The sequence below is a fragment of the Paramormyrops kingsleyae genome, chromosome 12 (genome assembly GCF_048594095.1).
Source record: "Paramormyrops kingsleyae isolate MSU_618 chromosome 12, PKINGS_0.4, whole genome shotgun sequence".
Taxonomy (NCBI): Eukaryota; Metazoa; Chordata; class Actinopteri; order Osteoglossiformes; family Mormyridae; genus Paramormyrops; species Paramormyrops kingsleyae.
This window is the reverse complement of record NC_132808.1, coordinates 31,932,443-31,949,284: the sequence shown is the minus strand read 5'-3', so window position 1 is coordinate 31,949,284 and position 16,842 is coordinate 31,932,443. Positions and strand designations below refer to the sequence as shown.

At 45.7% G+C, this 16,842-nt stretch overlaps 1 protein-coding gene across 1 annotated transcript; it reads right to left on the bottom strand.

Moving 5' to 3' along the window:
- Nucleotides 1–11,225: 11,225 nt before the first annotated feature.
- kazald2 (Kazal-type serine peptidase inhibitor domain 2) lies at nucleotides 11,226–15,955 on the bottom strand. Its single transcript, XM_023841910.2, has 4 exons — nucleotides 15,493–15,955; nucleotides 14,005–14,165; nucleotides 13,229–13,376; nucleotides 11,226–11,329 (listed from the first exon to the last, which is right to left on the bottom strand). The coding sequence occupies exons 1-4, from the start codon at nucleotides 15,953–15,955 to the stop codon at nucleotides 11,226–11,228; spliced, it is 876 nt and encodes a 291-aa protein (XP_023697678.2).
- Between the last annotated feature and the right edge of the window lie 887 nt (nucleotides 15,956–16,842).

Genomic DNA, 16,842 nt, shown 5'->3' with positions numbered 1-16,842 from the left:
CGCTTAAATCAGCGCCGTCTGCCATCACTTCCCTTGAATGACACCGGCGGCCCCCGATACCGGCCTGAGATGTTTTTCCACAATCGGTTGACGAGAGAATTCCAATGGTGCTAAATTAAATTCACCTAGGGGTTCGAAAATTAAATTCCCTCTCACGGAGAGCCAACAATCTAAAGGAGAGTAATGGACATCGGCAAGAAAAAAAAAAGGATGAGCACATCTTCATATCAAATATTTCTAATCATACGTCGTGTTTCTGTCCTGAAATCCTAAACGTTGTTCAGCAGAAGCCACAGAGGAATTTGGCATAAACGCACCTACTGTGATGAGCATGAGCTAATGCGTCGTTTAATTCTGAAGACTATTTGTTTTGTTTCACATGCAGCGATTACTCTTTGATGGTTACTATTGGCTTGATGACCAGATAAGGGGAGATGTGAACAGATGCCTACAATCTGCTAACACATTCCAGTGAGGAGCTGCTCTGAGATGTTCAACGTGCCTCAACATCTTTAACCTGATCTGAAGCACGGGGTGGCAGGGCAGGGGGAGGGGGTAGGGGTGAACTGGATCTGAGTGGGGGGGAGTTGGATCTTCCACGGATCACGGGCACAGAGATCGGCTTTTGACTCACGTCGCCACTTTTCCTTTTTCGAACAAACGCCCTACATCCCAAGCCCAGTCGAAGTTGTCACACCATCAGTCATCACAGTCCACACCAGCGATGATGATGTCCTTGACATAGCTGGTACAGGTGTGAACAAACAGCAATGTTCGCCGTAACAGCTGACAGAGGGTTAGGGTCACCGTGGATTTCTGTGGTTCTGGAATTCGGTCACTAATATCATGAAACACCGTTGTATCTTTTGAAACTGCACATGAGGACTGATTATTTGGTGGCGAAGCCCGAGTCTGTCTGCACATCGATGTTCATAAGCAGAAAACGTATGTGCTTCTCCTGCTCTTACAGAAGTTATCAGAAAGGAGACAATTATCTCGGTCTATCACAAACCTTTACAATGAACAGCGGAGACACGTTTTCATCAACATTCTTTTTTCCTCATCAGAAAGGATCAACCGTATGAATTTGTGACGATATGAGAGAGCTGGGGGCAGCAAACGGCAGGAAGCAGACGGGGGCTGGGGGATCATGGCCAACGCAGAAAGAGAGCCTTTGGGCTAAGGCGATGTGGGCAGGAAAATAGCCCAGATGAACACCATCTGGGTACATAAAAGAAACTGAAAACAAATAAAACTCTGGAGGGGGGTGCCAAAGTGTCGTCGTCCCGCCCCCAGCCTCTGCCCCCCCCCCCCCCTGTCCACTGTCAGGTGGAGGGGATAAGTCAGCGATCAGTCATGAAAAGGCTAAACTCCCCCGGGGGGTGTATCATCGCCAAGAAGCTACAGGCCGCTTGTCGGCTGACAGTCACCCGTGCTAATGGCCCAAGCTGTTTATTCTGTACTGCCTGGAACTAGATTAGCCGGATAATTAAGGTTAATGATCTGCCTACATCCAGCGGGGCCCTCTGGTTATCCATCGCTGGCTGCTCACAGCACGGGCACTCGTGGGCCAGGGCAGGCTGAGGCAGAGGGCACTTGTGTAGCCGCATGGGTGAGACGTACACGTCATACGCATGGCAAACAAGAACAGCGCCGTACGCAGCTGAATCAGAATCGCCATTCGTGGTCATTCTTGATCGTTCCAAAGTTGCCGTGGTTATAGTCAGCAGCTGGATCACATGGCAACTCTGTGCTCCTTGGCACTGGTATAGGTGAGACTGGTCAAACCCTGGGGGTGGCATGATGGTGCAGTGATTGGCTCTGTTGCCTCACACCTCTGGACCCAAGGCTCGAGTCTCCGCCATGGCTAATGTGAATTGGAGTTACCAAGTTGCCCATATCTGTGAGTGAATAATGTGTGAGTGTGCCCTGTGATTGGTCGGCGCCCCATCCTGGTTTTTCTCTGCCTTGCACCCATAGGCTCTGGGCCCCCTGTGACCCTGAATAGGATAAGCGGTTACAGAAAATGGATGGATGGTTAGATTCCACTTATCTAAGGCATTATACCTAGAGTTAATGTACAATCAAGAGCAGTGCAGCATGAAAATGTGTGTTTATCAACACTTTAAGAAAATCTCTCTTCTGCTCGCCCAGTGGAGGGCTGTGGTTCATCAAACATTGATTCATAAATGGCATACAGTTAAAACTGGATTACAGCGGGGAGGGAATGTTCCATGCTTTTCTCACAGTGGCATTTTGGCGGCGAAGATCTTTAGCACTCAAACTAGTGGTTTGCCCCCGAAATATCCCAGAATCCTTCTGCGTCTTGGGTTTCCTAATGCAAAGCCATCCATCACCCAAGGGTTCTGATGGGCAGAGGACATGTCGCAATGCGGAAGCCATGAACATTATGTAGGATATTTTCAGGTTGGGGCAGCTCGACACGATATGGGGGCTTTTTGAAAGCGGGGGGGCAAAATGAAAGACGGCCATCCCCACATCTCTAAAAAGGGAACACGAAGGGAAAAGAATTAACAAAAACCAGGGCGACCAAGCCCGGAAGTGGGCTGTTCCTGAGAGGCAAAGCAGGTTTGTTTCATATCATCAATAATTAGCCGCAGGTGATTGGATGGGTTTGGCCCCCACTGCAGGTACATCCACACCCCCCCCCCCCCCACGCAGTAAAGAAGCTCATAACAAAGATCCATCCATCCCTCCATCTTCCTTACTTATCCACAGGATTCTGGTGAGTCTGCATAGGGCTGGATGCCAGTCCATCGCAGGGCACACTGTCACACTGTGGTAGGTTTAGGTTTACTATGTTCCTGGACCGCAGGGGATGCAATCCCCTTGGGGGGGGGGGTCATACCGCAGTACAGTGGTACACATAGATCCACCATGCACCCCCCCCAGACCCCCGATAACACCTGGCTCCAGGTCAATCGCAAGTCAGAAGCCTGATACAGCCCAAGCATATTTGTACTGAATTTCAGCACGAACGTCTCAGAATCAACTTTACTGATACCCCCCAGATAATATGACTTTGTTTTATGTTTATTTTGACGTCCTGCACGGCCCCCGCTGACACAGTGTGCTGTCGCTCCTTACAGAAACACTTTAATGTGCTCTGGGACTGGGCCTTGCTCTTATGAAAACATTAAGAAAAAGATTTATGAAGGATATATATTTCGAAATGATTATTTGGCAACTCTATTGCTGATTTCTTAGGTGGATGGAGCATTCCCCAAAGTGCGTGAAAATCATGAGCGCCTCTCAATTCCTGCGGAAGTGAACCGGGTCGCCGTGTGGACAGAAAAACACCCAGGACATCTCTGATGGACCCTCTGAGGCTGCTGGGAAGTGACCTGCAATTTTATCTCTCGCGGGAGGAAGAGGAACGGAATGAGATGGGGGATAGAACGGGAAGGAACAGGAACAGGATGGAGGTTAAAACATCCATCCATTTTTCCATCTATCCATCCATCCATCCATGACAATTTATCCAGGGGTGCGGTGAGTCTCAGGTTTGCCGTTTAACACTAGCAGATGAATAAAAACTAAAGAAAGGAGAAATTTCTAAACATTTAAAAGAAATCAAAACGGACATCGGACAGGCAATACTGCCGGCACCAGCATCGGGGCCTGAGCAAGTTCATCAGCAGACGAGAGAAAATGACTCAACCTTTTATAAGGAGAAGGAATTAGGAGCATGTCACCCCCCCCCCCCCCACCCCCGAGTCGCCCACACTCCATCTCATGCAATGTTATTTTTGCATGCTGAAACCTAGCAGTGTTTAAATCATGCATGAACTTATAGCAAATATTCGAAACCGGCCCTTCACAACAATTACATCAAAGTCCAAAAGTCTATTTTAAATAATTTACTAATGAATAAATTTTACATCTGGTGCAATTTTGCCATTAAACATCAAATGAAAAAGAAAAACAATAATAACGTTTTATTTAAATTTATATATTATACTTTCAGATGCATTAAAAATAATTTTATTTTAAAATTCTGTTTAAATAGTTTCCTGGATTTACACGCTACTGCTTTGTCTGAGAGAGAGAGAGAGAGAGAGAGAGTTGGCTATCGTTCCCCTGTTTAATGCGGCGTATAAATCATCTTCGTTGTTTCGTCTCTTATCTAATTACTGCCCATGGCTTGTTGCATGGAACAAAAACGCTTCGTCCCTTGAAAAGAAACAGACGCGTTTTTTACTGTATAAACGGGCCAATTAAAAAAGAGGCCGAAGAATCGTCTTTAAAGGAATTACTCTTGCCCGAGTCCCTCTTGAAACTGACCAATTACAGCAACAAAGTGGTTTTTCAAAATGTTAATTTTTTTTACCCCCTCCAAATCAAATCACAGGTCATGAAACGAAAGTTGAAAGCGCAAATGACAGGACACGTCAGACTTAAGTAAATTACCCGCCGAGTAACAGGGTTTCGACGTCTCCATTTCCATTTTTTCAGCTTTTTCCTGTGATTTTGAGAGCTTTTCGGTGTAATAAAATATCACTTTTTGTACATTTGTGCATTTAACACTCGTTGCCCCCTCGTCTTTCCCTGATAATCGCATTTGTGCCGTGGGCCTGCATCTGCAAAAAGCACTTTCCTCCATTTCCGCCTCCGCGACACAAGGCCACGGGAGCGCGGCGAGGGGAAGGTGTCGGCTGGCGCCGCGTCCTGATGTCACCATCCGTACAGCGGGCTGTCTCGCGGGGACGATCCTCTGGCTTCCTAATGCCGGCTAATGTCGACCATGGCGCTCATAGCTGCTGAAATTTTTCTGCCATGGCGCCAGTCCTCCCTGCAGCAGGTGGCGCTGTGCATTCCGGTGAACCACTAACCGCTCGCTTAATCCAGTTAGGCTCTCATATTCTGAATGTTATGGGCCTCCAGGTGCTGTGCCTGAAAGTCATCGAAAACGTGAAAAGAGGGGCGTCTGAGACAAAAGCCTGATTAGAAGGAGGTGGTCTCAGGTCCCACGGCCGCATGGTGAACAGTGTGACATAATTATCCAGAGACTGAGGTTCGAATTCTTACACTACCTCATCTTCCAAGCTAAAGGTTGTTAGCAGCAATTTTCACACATAGGAACAAGCCGCCAAACAACACACCATATTTGGATTACCTTCCATGCTGACTGATTTCCTTTTTACTGGTTTATATGGTCTCATCACCTGAACGTCAGGGCAAACAATCCGGTTTATTAGTTTACAAGAGGGAGTATGGACGGTGGATTTTGAGAGAGTCACTTTAAACCCATATAGTGAAAGTCTACAAGTCTTTTTTTAACTGGGGTCCAGATGTGAGTTTTCATGATATGCCCCCCTATCACCCCTCCCCCACTGAAGCGACAGTTGCCGGTCCCACCTTCAGAGCTCCCCGCTGACCTGAGTGCCATTGACCCTGATGACAGTCTGCACTCACTCACGCAAGACGTCTAAGACTTCAAAACAGTTGTCGTCTTCAGGACCGTCATTCAAGTTATGGAGGGGTGAGGGGGTCTCCATTATTTTTTCACATCTACATGTTTTAAATTGGAAGTTATAAAAACAATCGTAATTTCCACTATAGGACCAGTGTGAACAACGTACAGCTTCTGTTTATGGTTAGTGATTTTAAAACTGAACTTTATATATGGCATGGTACCAAAAGCAGTAGTACCTGGGATATCCAGTAGGCTCACAGCAACCCTGTACTGGGTAAGTGGTGATATAGGAGATGGTTATAGAAAATGGGATGGATGGATGGATGGAGCGTTTCTAGTTATTGAAAAAAATCAGGGGCTAAGTGAAGTTTACCTGGGGCTTGGCTTAGGGGGTAAAATACTCAGGGCTAGTTGAGTGATCGGGCTTAACGATGCCCATGGATGGATGGATAACTGTTTTTAAACTAATCTTATTATTTTTAAACGCTGGGTGGGGTGGGGGGGAGGGGGAGCGAAAAGCGATAGTTTCGCTATTTGCGCTAAAAGCGCGGAAGGTGTAAGTAACACCGTTAAACAGGGACTGCAAGTGCGGGTGGAGTATGAAAAAAACGTATAATAGGCGCCCGGTTGTTGGTGTGAAAGCCGAGCCGCCTCGGCCGGGCCGCCGTGTTGATGCTCCGGCTCAGCGTCCGCAAACAGACTGTCCGCCTCTGGACGCTACCAGCATGCAACCCGGAGTATCTCTGCATTGCTTTATATTTTTGTCATCTCACATTGACCCACATCTTCCCGTTTTCCCAAGACCGTTATTCTATCTAGCATTTTTTCATAACATTGTGAAATGTGCAGGAATTGTAAACAACGTCTAGATCTTGATTTATCTTTTCGGCAGAAAATATATAATCTTTTTGTGCGTGCTTTCCTTTCACCAGCATCAATATTTTTAAAATAACTAGCTTTGTATGTTTTGAAGGAATCAAATTACCAAATGTCGGGAAAGCAACAGGGAATTGCTCTGTTGGTGAAGTTGATTTACGTTCTCAGTTGTGAAGATAAACAGTTTTCAGATATCAAAGTATTTTCTTTTTATTAATATATGAAAAAAAAATCTACCAACAAGCCCGGTTAATGTAAAACTACGGAAATGAAACATTTCCATTAAAAAAAAGGGTATTGCGCTTATAGTAATAAGTTATAGAAATGAAGTCTGACACCATAACTGTAAGTTAAGTTACATTAAGGTTATTTTCCCACACTATTCCAACATATTCATGAATGAAGAGGATCTTGAATTCATAGTTTGGATGAAACAGGACATTGTTTATACAATGCATCAATGACCGCATTTTGCAAACAGGAGACTGAACGAGAAACAGAGACTTGCATTTGCAGCTAATGACTGGCTGTACGATTACTGGATAATTATCAAATTTAATCTTAATGCCTTTTAATCTGTCAGACAGCTACTTCCTTAGTTCATAAACTCCAGACATGTATGGATGGGTGATTAAAATGGTAATTTGTCGGGGATTTGTGATTAACAACTTTATTTCTTAAGCAAGTAGTGGAGACAGCTTCACACAGAAGAAGACAAATCTTCTTCAAAAATAAATAATTTGGGCTCATGTCTGGCAAGACAGCCACAACCTTTTATTTTCTCTAAACTGGTCATTTATCAATTAAAAAAAACTCTTTTGCCCTAGCTCACATAATTAACAACCGCGTGGAAGAATATGGTTTCTTTATTGCTTTGTGACCAAGGTAGACAGAGACATTTTTCAGCTACTGTCATCTTAATGAGAAGAGCCGAGATCCATAATCTAAATGCCAGCGAGACAGGGTCCATGGAAATGGTGGGGAATAAAAGTGTAACCTCTGCCCCCTGGTGCCCAGAGCTTGTAAATACAAGAAGGAAAAGCCTTTCGCTATTTCGTTTGTCTTCGTAACCAAATGTTGTACAATCAAATAAAGACTCCACATAAGATACCGTAATGTGGTGTTTCTTCTGTCATTGTACAATTTTCCTGCTCCTGTCTCTCTGATATTACTTTATACCACGATGGGTACATTTCTATACACATTTTAATGATACTTGTCACCCAACTTGATCCCGGTACCATCAAATACTGACACTCATTAAAAAGAAAAACGAAACTCACTTAGTGCACAAAAAGAAGGTGCTTTATAAGTAAATCTCCCTGAAGCAGGAGTCACTTATAGCGCATAAACAGTCAATACATCTGCATTGATTTCTCAAGTGTACATTTAGCATGTATTGACTATTAAGCATTAAAAGGCTTCCGCAGATGTCCTCCCCTCCTTTAAAACTGATATCATTCATGGCTAGTATTGCTATTGAATAAGTGAGTTTTGATTTCACATGTTAGACTTTCAGGATCAAGCTCACGTTGCACAGTCCATCACAATGCATATCTCAATCCAATAATGGCATTTAATTTATCTTTAAAGACAATATGCATGGAGCTTTTTCAATAGTAATAGTAATTATCTCTGAAGTCATTCAGTTTTTGCATTTTCTAGAAGGGAAATTATTATAAAATTATTATTTACCAAGTTAATATTTATGTGAATGTGTTTGTTGCTTTTGATCATATTAACAAACTTGCAAAGTTTCTTTGCAGTGAATTTTACAAGGAAAAACACCCATTTAATAGTTCCACATTCATAAACATATTCATCATGCCCAGTTTCATAGTTGCAAGGTTTCTGAAACTCAATGGTTTCTGCTGGTTACAAGTTCACATAAATGTGTATAGATTTCTTTTCTTTATATATCTCCTTTCAGTCATTATAAAATAAAGTACCATTTGCCTCTCATCAAATAAGAAATGTTCACCTTCCTCCCCGCCAGGTCGAACAGCAGAGTCGGTAATACGACTCTACATATTGAGACATCCATTAATCGAGGTCTTCTTTGGGTGACCCTTGACCCCATGTGACCCCCGAACATAATGTTACCGGCCGGGACAAACCGGCTCCCATTCCTGCTCTCCAGTGGGGTCCGCTGGAGCCGTGGCGTTCCCCTCGGAAAAGAGCCATTAAGGCGATTTGGTGAGACGGGAAAGAGTAACAGGGGACGAGTTTATTCAGTGCGACACGGCCATGGAGCAGGGCCACTCGCGCTAATATTGAGTTACACCATTGTGAAAAATGAATCATCTTGTTACTGGGCAATTTTTGCAGCAGCTTGGTGTTAACAAAATCCCAGCTCTTTTAAGTTGAGCCGCACTTCACAGCCGGCCCCAGGCTCCAGCTCCTTCCCTGCTGTTTCCTGAAGTCGGGGTCGTGCTGCTTTACCTGAAGAGTTTTGTCTTGATTCCTCAGCAAACCTTCGGCCAGCAGAATACATTAGGGGGCCGATTAATGCTTGACAGAGAGCAAGGCGACGCCACACCGTGCGACGCCACACGTGCAGCTCTGCCGGCGCTAGACAAATTGCAGGTTTGCTTCTTGGGTACCCAGCGCCAAGAGGACCTGAAAGGAAACACCTGATTGTATTGGTGTCTGCCCTTTAAGCAGTTGTCACCTTTCTGACTGATTATGAACAATTTCCTTCTCTGTTGGAATCCTAGCTAAATAGATTGAATTCTGATTGATTTCTACCTCGGAAAGAGGAGAGATTTAAAGTCTTTTTTAATTGGGTATTTGGTGTGCGCTGATCCAAACGGCATCCGCGTCCCAGGGGATCTTTTATGGGCCAATAATGCCGGTGTGCTGCTCTCTCGACTCCCGTCTCTCCCGGCAAGGCCATAACCCTGCATTTGCTTTGAGTGCTTTTCTATTATGCATCGATAGTGGAGCATCAATCAATAAGAAGAAACACAAACCCCTGCAAAACCAAATTCTAAAGTGTAAAATACCTCTTAATCCCGGGGCTTTCAAACAGCTTAACCTGTGTGCTTTTTATTCTCGCGGCCGGGGGCCGATCTTTAAGGACGACGCGGTGCCCCAGCCTTTAGGACATGAGAGGCTAATTGCATATATACCAGGAACACAGAGAACTTTCCGGGCCATCCTCTGTCATTTAGGGTTAATGGGGGCCAATGGAGAACTTTCAGAATCCTTGCGATCCTATACCATAGACTTCATTAAGACCAGGATTCTATTTTTCTTCTTGAGTGACTTTGTTGTAAATATAGGAAATGTTTTATTTTTTTAAGAAATATTCTCAAATATATTAAGTTTCTTAAAAAAATATTGGGAATGAAATTGTTTTAAATCTTAAAAGTCTGATTCCGATATTTGCACCCAACAGCTACTTCTGCCTAGTTCTGAGTAGGACCCTCGGGCGTCTATGGGAATGCCTGAATTCTTCAAATACAGGAATCTTCCAACTTGCAGTAAAGTTTGTTCCATGACATTTTTTGCACTTGAAGCCTTCCTGTTGACTCTGACTAGTCTGGCCATTCCCCTCTGCCTGCTCTCATTAACAGTTCTCCGCCTTCATGACTGCCATTGCGTATCTTTTTTCATTTATCACATGGTCCTCTATAAACTCCAACTCCGGTCCTGGAGAACTACCGTCCACCAGGTTTTCTATCTTACCTGACTTCTGAAGAGGTAGCCAGGTAGAATTTAAAGCCTACTGGATAGTGGCTCTCCAGGACCGGAGTTGGAGACTCCGGCTCTAGGCAATCAAGTGCAAGAAAATCCCAGGATGGCGGCTGCTGCTGGAATGTTGGAACCACCACAGCTTCTATATTAAAACTGAATGTAATTACATTTACCTGTTTGTGTGCTCCATTGCTTTCTGGTGGGATTATATTCTCTATGATATTCTGATCGTTTATTAATATGTATTCTACAACAGGTATACTAACGGTCTGTAGTGATTATTGCAGTATTCACTAATACTTGGAGCTGTACTTACAGGTGATAAGGTACAGTGGTAAGGACCAGACCAACATAAAATACATGCTGTTCTTTGTTGATGCTTTTCTTTTACATGTGGAGGTGATTCTTGCTGGGTCATTTATAATAACGTTTCTCAACCCAGTCCTCGGGGACCCACAGACAGCTCCCAGCTCCTGGGAAGGAGCAAAAATGTGGACTCTCTGGGAGGGAGCAAAAATGTGGACTGTCTGGCAAGGAGCTGGGATGGAGCAAAAATATGCACTGTCTGGGAGGGAGCTGGGATGGAGCAAAAATATGGACTGTCTGGCAAGGAGCTGGGATGGAGCAAAAATATGGACTGTCTGGGAGGGAGCTGGGATGGAGCAAAAATGTGGACTGTCTGGGAGGGAGCTGGGATGGAGCAAAAATATGGACTGTCTGGGAGGGAGCTGGGATGGAGCAAAAATGTGGACTGTCTGGGAGGGAGCTGGGATGGAGCAAAAATGTGGACTGTCTGGGAGGGAGCTGGGATGGAGCAAAAATATGGACTGTCTGGGAGGGAGCTGGGATGGAGCAAAAATGTGGACTGTCTGGGAGGGAGCTGGGATGGAGCAAAAATGTGGACTGTCTGGGGTACCTGAGGCCCGGGTTGAGAAACACTGATTCATAGGGAATGTTCTACTGAATCTCCAGAAAACTGCTGGATGGTTTGATATCAATTTTAAGTAAGAAAGGACCTCAGCCAGCCACAATGAACAAATGAGCAAATACAGATATATCTATTTACATTTCTCCTCTTTCCTATAAATGAAATAATACATAAGAGAAAGATCTGTCACTTGGAATGAAGCGAAATGCCGAAATTACATTGTATTCAGCTGCTTTTGAAATCTTTACCTAAAAACAGGGATCAGAGTCTTTCTGTTTTGCATTTTTAGTATGCATATCCGCTTGCCTCGCCCCCGTAGTCTTCATCGTCTTCATCGTCCGAGAGGCCACGACTTCCGGGATTGTGCTGCTGCTGCTCCAGCGGAGAACCTGCGATATCGACCCACCGCATTAATACAGCGAAAAAGCACCGCCGATGCACAATCTGCGTCACTCTCCGTGCCAAACTGTGACGCAGGAGGTGAAGTATTTAAGGACAACGACATGTAGACTGCGGCTGCTAATTCGAGGTGCTAATGATTTTGTGAATAGTATTTAACCTCACATTCTCCAGTAAAACAGCCAAATTAATGGGTACAAACTATGGGTGAGTTTAGACAGATGGGTTAGTAGGCTACTATGCGAGCTGTATGTTTATGCAGAGCACGTTCAGACATCACTGCGATACCGTCAAGAGGTCGTTCCCAAACGAAGCGTGTTTCGCTATGAGTGACTCTCCTAATTATTAATGACCACCTAATTTAGGTGGTATTCACAACATTCAGGAATTATTCAAATTCATACCTTCACATTCTTAAGAAATGTTGGCTACACAGTTTTATATAAGTATCCGTCCATTTTCCGTAACAGAACTCGGCCTATCGTGGGAAGCACAGGGCACACGACATGGATGTTTAAGGTCCCAAAAATGATTCATGCAGGCGGGACTCAAACCTCGCTGGGTTAAAGGTACAGAACCGGCCACTGAGCCACTTCATTAATAAGACTCTGTAAAACACGACTGTAACAGCGGTAACATGGAACAAAGTACAGAAATAACGGCAATTCAGCAGTAAGACAGCAGGAACGAGAACAAGAAGCTATGGACTGTCTTATAAACGGCTAAATAATGTTTGGGGTGTAAGCCCATCGCGACTGTTCTGCTTAAACAAATCAATGGCTATTTGCACTAAGTGCACCTAAAAGTGCTTCCGAAATGGACACATTCCCACTCTTTCTGATTCGCTCCCATTTCCTGAACGCAAACACATATAACTGGAAAAAAATAAATAGAAAAATTAAACTGTCTTCCACCACATCCCTCTGCTACAACTGAGGATAAAATGAAGCCAAAAGGCCCCACTGTCTGCATAGAGTCGCCTTTCATGTCCCCCAGCCCGACGGACAACTAATAGTGCCAATTCCGGGAAAACCAACGAGAAAAATCCTATCCGTCCAATAATTGGGAGAAGCGGGAAGCCCCAGAGGACGAGATAGCGGGGATCGACAGAAGACATCCATGATTCTGTCTGCCACATAATACACACATCCAGCCCTGCCTGTCTGATCTACCATCATCCTCCATCTCTCGTGACTGTCTGTCAACACTAATGCACCTTTCCAATCCAGAAAAAAAGGGGGCCCAAGGCAGAGTAAGGTTATCGCCATGAAATTTCTCGGAATGCCAAGTTCACCTCTGCTCGAGTTCAGATGATATGGCGCGATAAAGGGATCGATTGGCGTTCGCCGTTGATACGAATTTCGTCTCTCCGCATCTTAGACTATCGGAGGCTACGGTTAATGTATTTGTTGATACCGACTGCCTCCATCAGTTGATGGAAAAGCGCAGTTGTGGGCACTTACGTCCAAAAGCCCTTTTACGGAAAAGCTTTAGTGTGAGGAAGAGCGACGGTGGAGAAAAGCAGATATATCACCGGTGTCTGTGTGCGAGCCCAGTGTTTGCTGGAGTAGATGATGTACAGGCGGAGATGCACCTGAACCAGGTGAACTGGTTGCTGTTTTCTCCACTGTTATGGTTAATTTAGAGGTTTTATTTCACTTTTACTTTGAGGCAACTACAAAGCAGCAGCCTTTAGCCGTTTTGCTAATTGCCACGTGTATGTTAAAAATCCAGCCCTCTGGGGAGGTTCTGAAGAAGATCTCCATTAACCGGGCAGGCGGTCTGTTTGCCGAGGGAGGGGCGGCGCCCTGCCGGCCCCTGACCTTCACTTATAGACTCCCTGAATTGCACAAGGAGCCACTTCCTGCCATTAGGCCCGGTGGACGCACCTCTGTCCAGAACCTGCAGTCGGGCGGAGGCGGACACCTCCCCGAATGGACTCCTGGCGGTGCAGGTGTACACCCCCTGGTCCGCCCGCCGGATGGTCTGGATCTGGAGCCAGCCGGTCAGTTCGAAGCGGCGGGGGCCTCCGTGAGCCTGGTGTTTGGGCAAGAGATGGGATTGTAGAGCTGCTTTTAGCTAATGCCTCATTTCTGAGTTGGGTTACAGACTGTTGTGTCTGAATGGAGGATGCTGGGAAGGGTCATGTGACACATGTGTGACTGCAGTAGTCATTAAAAGTGTGTCTAAATGTGACTCTCTAGTTCCCTCCAAACACACTAAAAAACAGTTCATTCAATTCTTTTTTTGGGAAAGTTTCCCTTTTGCCAGGTGAAAAATTACCTATTGAAACTTGGGGCTGAACTATTAATATAGAAATATTCTCATCCGTCAATCTTTCAAGCACTTATCCTGGAGGGGGCTGCTGGGAGTGTCTCCCGGGCGACAGAGGGCATGAGGCTGCGAGACGCCCAGTCCATCGGAGGCCTGTGAGATATTTCAGGGACACCACTTCGCCTAACTGTATGCTTTTGCGCTGCAGAGGGTAACTTGCAAGCGAAACGTCGAACCTTCCAGCGCTACATACACAGAGATGTTGTAATGAAACCCTCTACGTCCTCGGACTGTCACTTATCTTACGGATAGAAACAAACACTGTTTCACATTGAGACTGTCAATTAAAAGTTTATGAACATAACTTATTAGGAAACAGAGTATATTATACCTGCACCACCATGTTGGAGTCATCGGCAGGCAGGAAGACGCTGTTCCGCTCCTTCCTCCATTCAACCACAGCCATTGGGTAAGATAAGACCTCACAGCTGAAGATGATGTCACTTCCTTCCATATCGATGACATCACGAGGTGGACTGACAATAACTGGCTCTGGAAAAAAAAAACAACAAACATTCTCCTTTCATTGATTAATGCAAAATGATTCTAGTACCTTTGTGATCAGGATCCAGGGACTGTATTATTGCAAACACAACTTATACAAATCAATTGTTCAACATACTGTATGTGAAATAAACAGAGTATATTAAAACAGAGCTCCGGGTAAATATACAGTGTATCCATCCTGGGCTGCTCATCTGGAGTTTTCATGGCGAGTCAAAGGGTTTGTGGGTCAGCAAAGTCCAGGGCCTGTATTTAATCCCAGTCCAGCCCTGACTGTGTCTTAATTTGTAATAAAAATAAAAAATCAACATGCAGAAAACATTACCGATTCCACCGTACCGTACTTAGTTAAACAGCTAACTAAAAACTGACAGCGATTTTTAAGTAAATTACTATATGGGTTCCAAACATTCCAGTCCACAGGAATGGCGATACCACCAATAGCCAGAATCAAACAGCCATTCCTACCATAACAACCGGCAGGGAGGGACGTTACTTTACAGTCTCCCATGGCTCAGCTTGGAGGCTTTATATTTACGCAGCATTTCCATTCATTTCCATCCAATCCCGTGAGCAGAGGATGAAGGCTTTGTGTTTGGTCACACCTCCTACACCACAGGAATCCTCCCCTGAGCAGAACCAACGTTCACGTCCTATCTGACGACATCCATCCATCCCGCCATCCACCCATTTTTGTGAAACCGCTGGTCCTATTCGGGGTGGCGGGGGTGCGGATCCTATCACAGGGGCTTATGAGTGCAAGGCAGGGAATAACCCAGGGTGGGGCACCAACTATCTGACAACTGCTGATGTTTTGCAGTACTGACCCTGCAAATAAGTGCTGCAAGTCCTTGATATTTTAAAAGACACAACGATACACTGAGCATTATGCAAGCTCACGTTCTGTGCAGATTATTTCCATATATGCCTCCCTGGCAGTTTCTGCTGATGACGGCAAGATCGTCATTAACGGTTACTTTTAAACAATCATCTCGTTAAGGGATACTGCTGAGGTCAGTCGCTCCATTACTCTGGGGGGGTTTTCAGCCAGGGGAGGAGTTACAGGGAGTTAAGAAAATTAAACCGAAACCATAAAGTAGCAGCCATTGCCCCCACCCTCAAAGCCTCCTTTGCAGCAAGGTAACAAATTAATTAATTAAGTGACAGTATTTCCTTAGTAATTTCCTTACCATAGCTTAAATTACAGTCATAGATGTGAGTTAAGCAGTCAGCCTGCCACTGTGTAGAGAATATGACCGATTCCTTGCCAGTGAGAGTGAAATCAAGAGTGTCACACCAGTGGGGACAGACTTACTGGCCTTGCAAGGTCCGTGGTGAGCCACCGACAGTTTGCCGTCGGCACCCAGCCGGTACTGGGCAGCCCGGAGCTGGCACACGTTCTCGTAGGTCCTCTGATCGGATCCACACAGCACCTCCTGCCGACTGCACACGCACTGGGTCTTGGGAGACCTCCCGGAGATGGGGTCCCGCGGAGGAGTGCGGCAACGCAGGCCCTCTGCGCAGCGGCCGTAGAAGGATCTGGAAGCGGTCTCTGGGTCGCACAGTTGCCCCTCGCCGTTGCCGCACTCCCAGCAGCAGCCACAGGCGTCCCGTGTCCGTCCGGCCGGGCAGCGCAGGCCTGGAAGGCACCGCTCGGGTCGGCATTCCGGGCAGGTACCCTGCCGGCCCATGGCCCGCTGCCGATCCGCGGGCCGTAACCCGTGAGCAGGCCGTGGCTCCGCCAGCGGGAAGAGTAATAGCACCAGCAGCACCGCCATACTCTCCATCGGCAACACGACTACTGATCCGCCAAATCCAGGATACTCAGGGGCCACAGATGGCGAAGCTCCAACGTGACAAGACTCCCAAAGCTGATTTTTGTTGACTCTTCTCTCTCTGAGTTAGAGACTATGAGTCTTGCAAGAGAGTCTGTGTGAGACTCCCCAGAAGATGATTCTCAACAGTCTTCTGTCAAATCCTTGGTCATCTGTTGGCTTCTTTGCTCAAGCTCTTGTCAGCTATCCCTCCTTGATACCTGCCCCTCCAAGAAAGTCAGGCGTAGGGAAAAACCCACAAGGATTTCCGACGCCTGGACAACAGAGCCTTCTAAACAATTGACCCAAGCTTAAATTGTGGGGTGTCAATGACGGTGGTGGATGGGAGGAGCCAAGCCACTCTGCCATCCAATGAGAGCCATTTGACATGCTGGTCTTTTTGGAATCATTTGCCACCCATTGGGCCATGAGGAACCTTAAATAAACAAATGGCCTCCTGGAGACCTAGTTGACGGCCACACTTGTATTACCCTGGAATAAGTGACTGGTTCTCACCTTCATTTTCACATGTGTTGTGAGACGCCTTTGCAACTTAAGCAACACATTGTACTTGATGTTTGTAGGGGTAGCACAGATGTTGTGGAACTGCAGACAAAGGTGGAAGGTTCAGGTCCAGAAAGTACAGATCCAGTACAAAAAAGATTTTCTTCCAACCAACCAGTTGAGGACTCTGTGACTGTGACTCTTTATACTCATCTGGTTGGTTGAAGCAAAATCTTGGATTTGTACTTTCTGGACCTGAACTTTCCACCTCTGGCTGCAGACTCAACAATTTTACGACTAACTTACCTCATGCTTAGTTCTGAACTTAATAGTAAAACCAGCCATGC

What these genes read in the sequence shown, in the direction of transcription:
- kazald2 (XM_023841910.2), bottom strand. Translation starts at nt 15,955, where the DNA reads ATGGCGGTGCTGCTGGTGCTATTACTCTTCCCGCTGGCGGAGCCACGG. An exon ending in ACTCCAACATGGTGGTGCAG is followed by an intron (nt 13,377 to 14,004) that starts GTATAATATACT and finishes CCCAAACACCAG; the next exon opens with GCTCACGGAGGCCCCCGCCG. An exon ending in ACTGCAGGTTCTGGACAGAG is followed by an intron (nt 11,330 to 13,228) that starts GTGCGTCCACCG and finishes TCGATATCGCAG; the next exon opens with GTTCTCCGCTGGAGCAGCAG.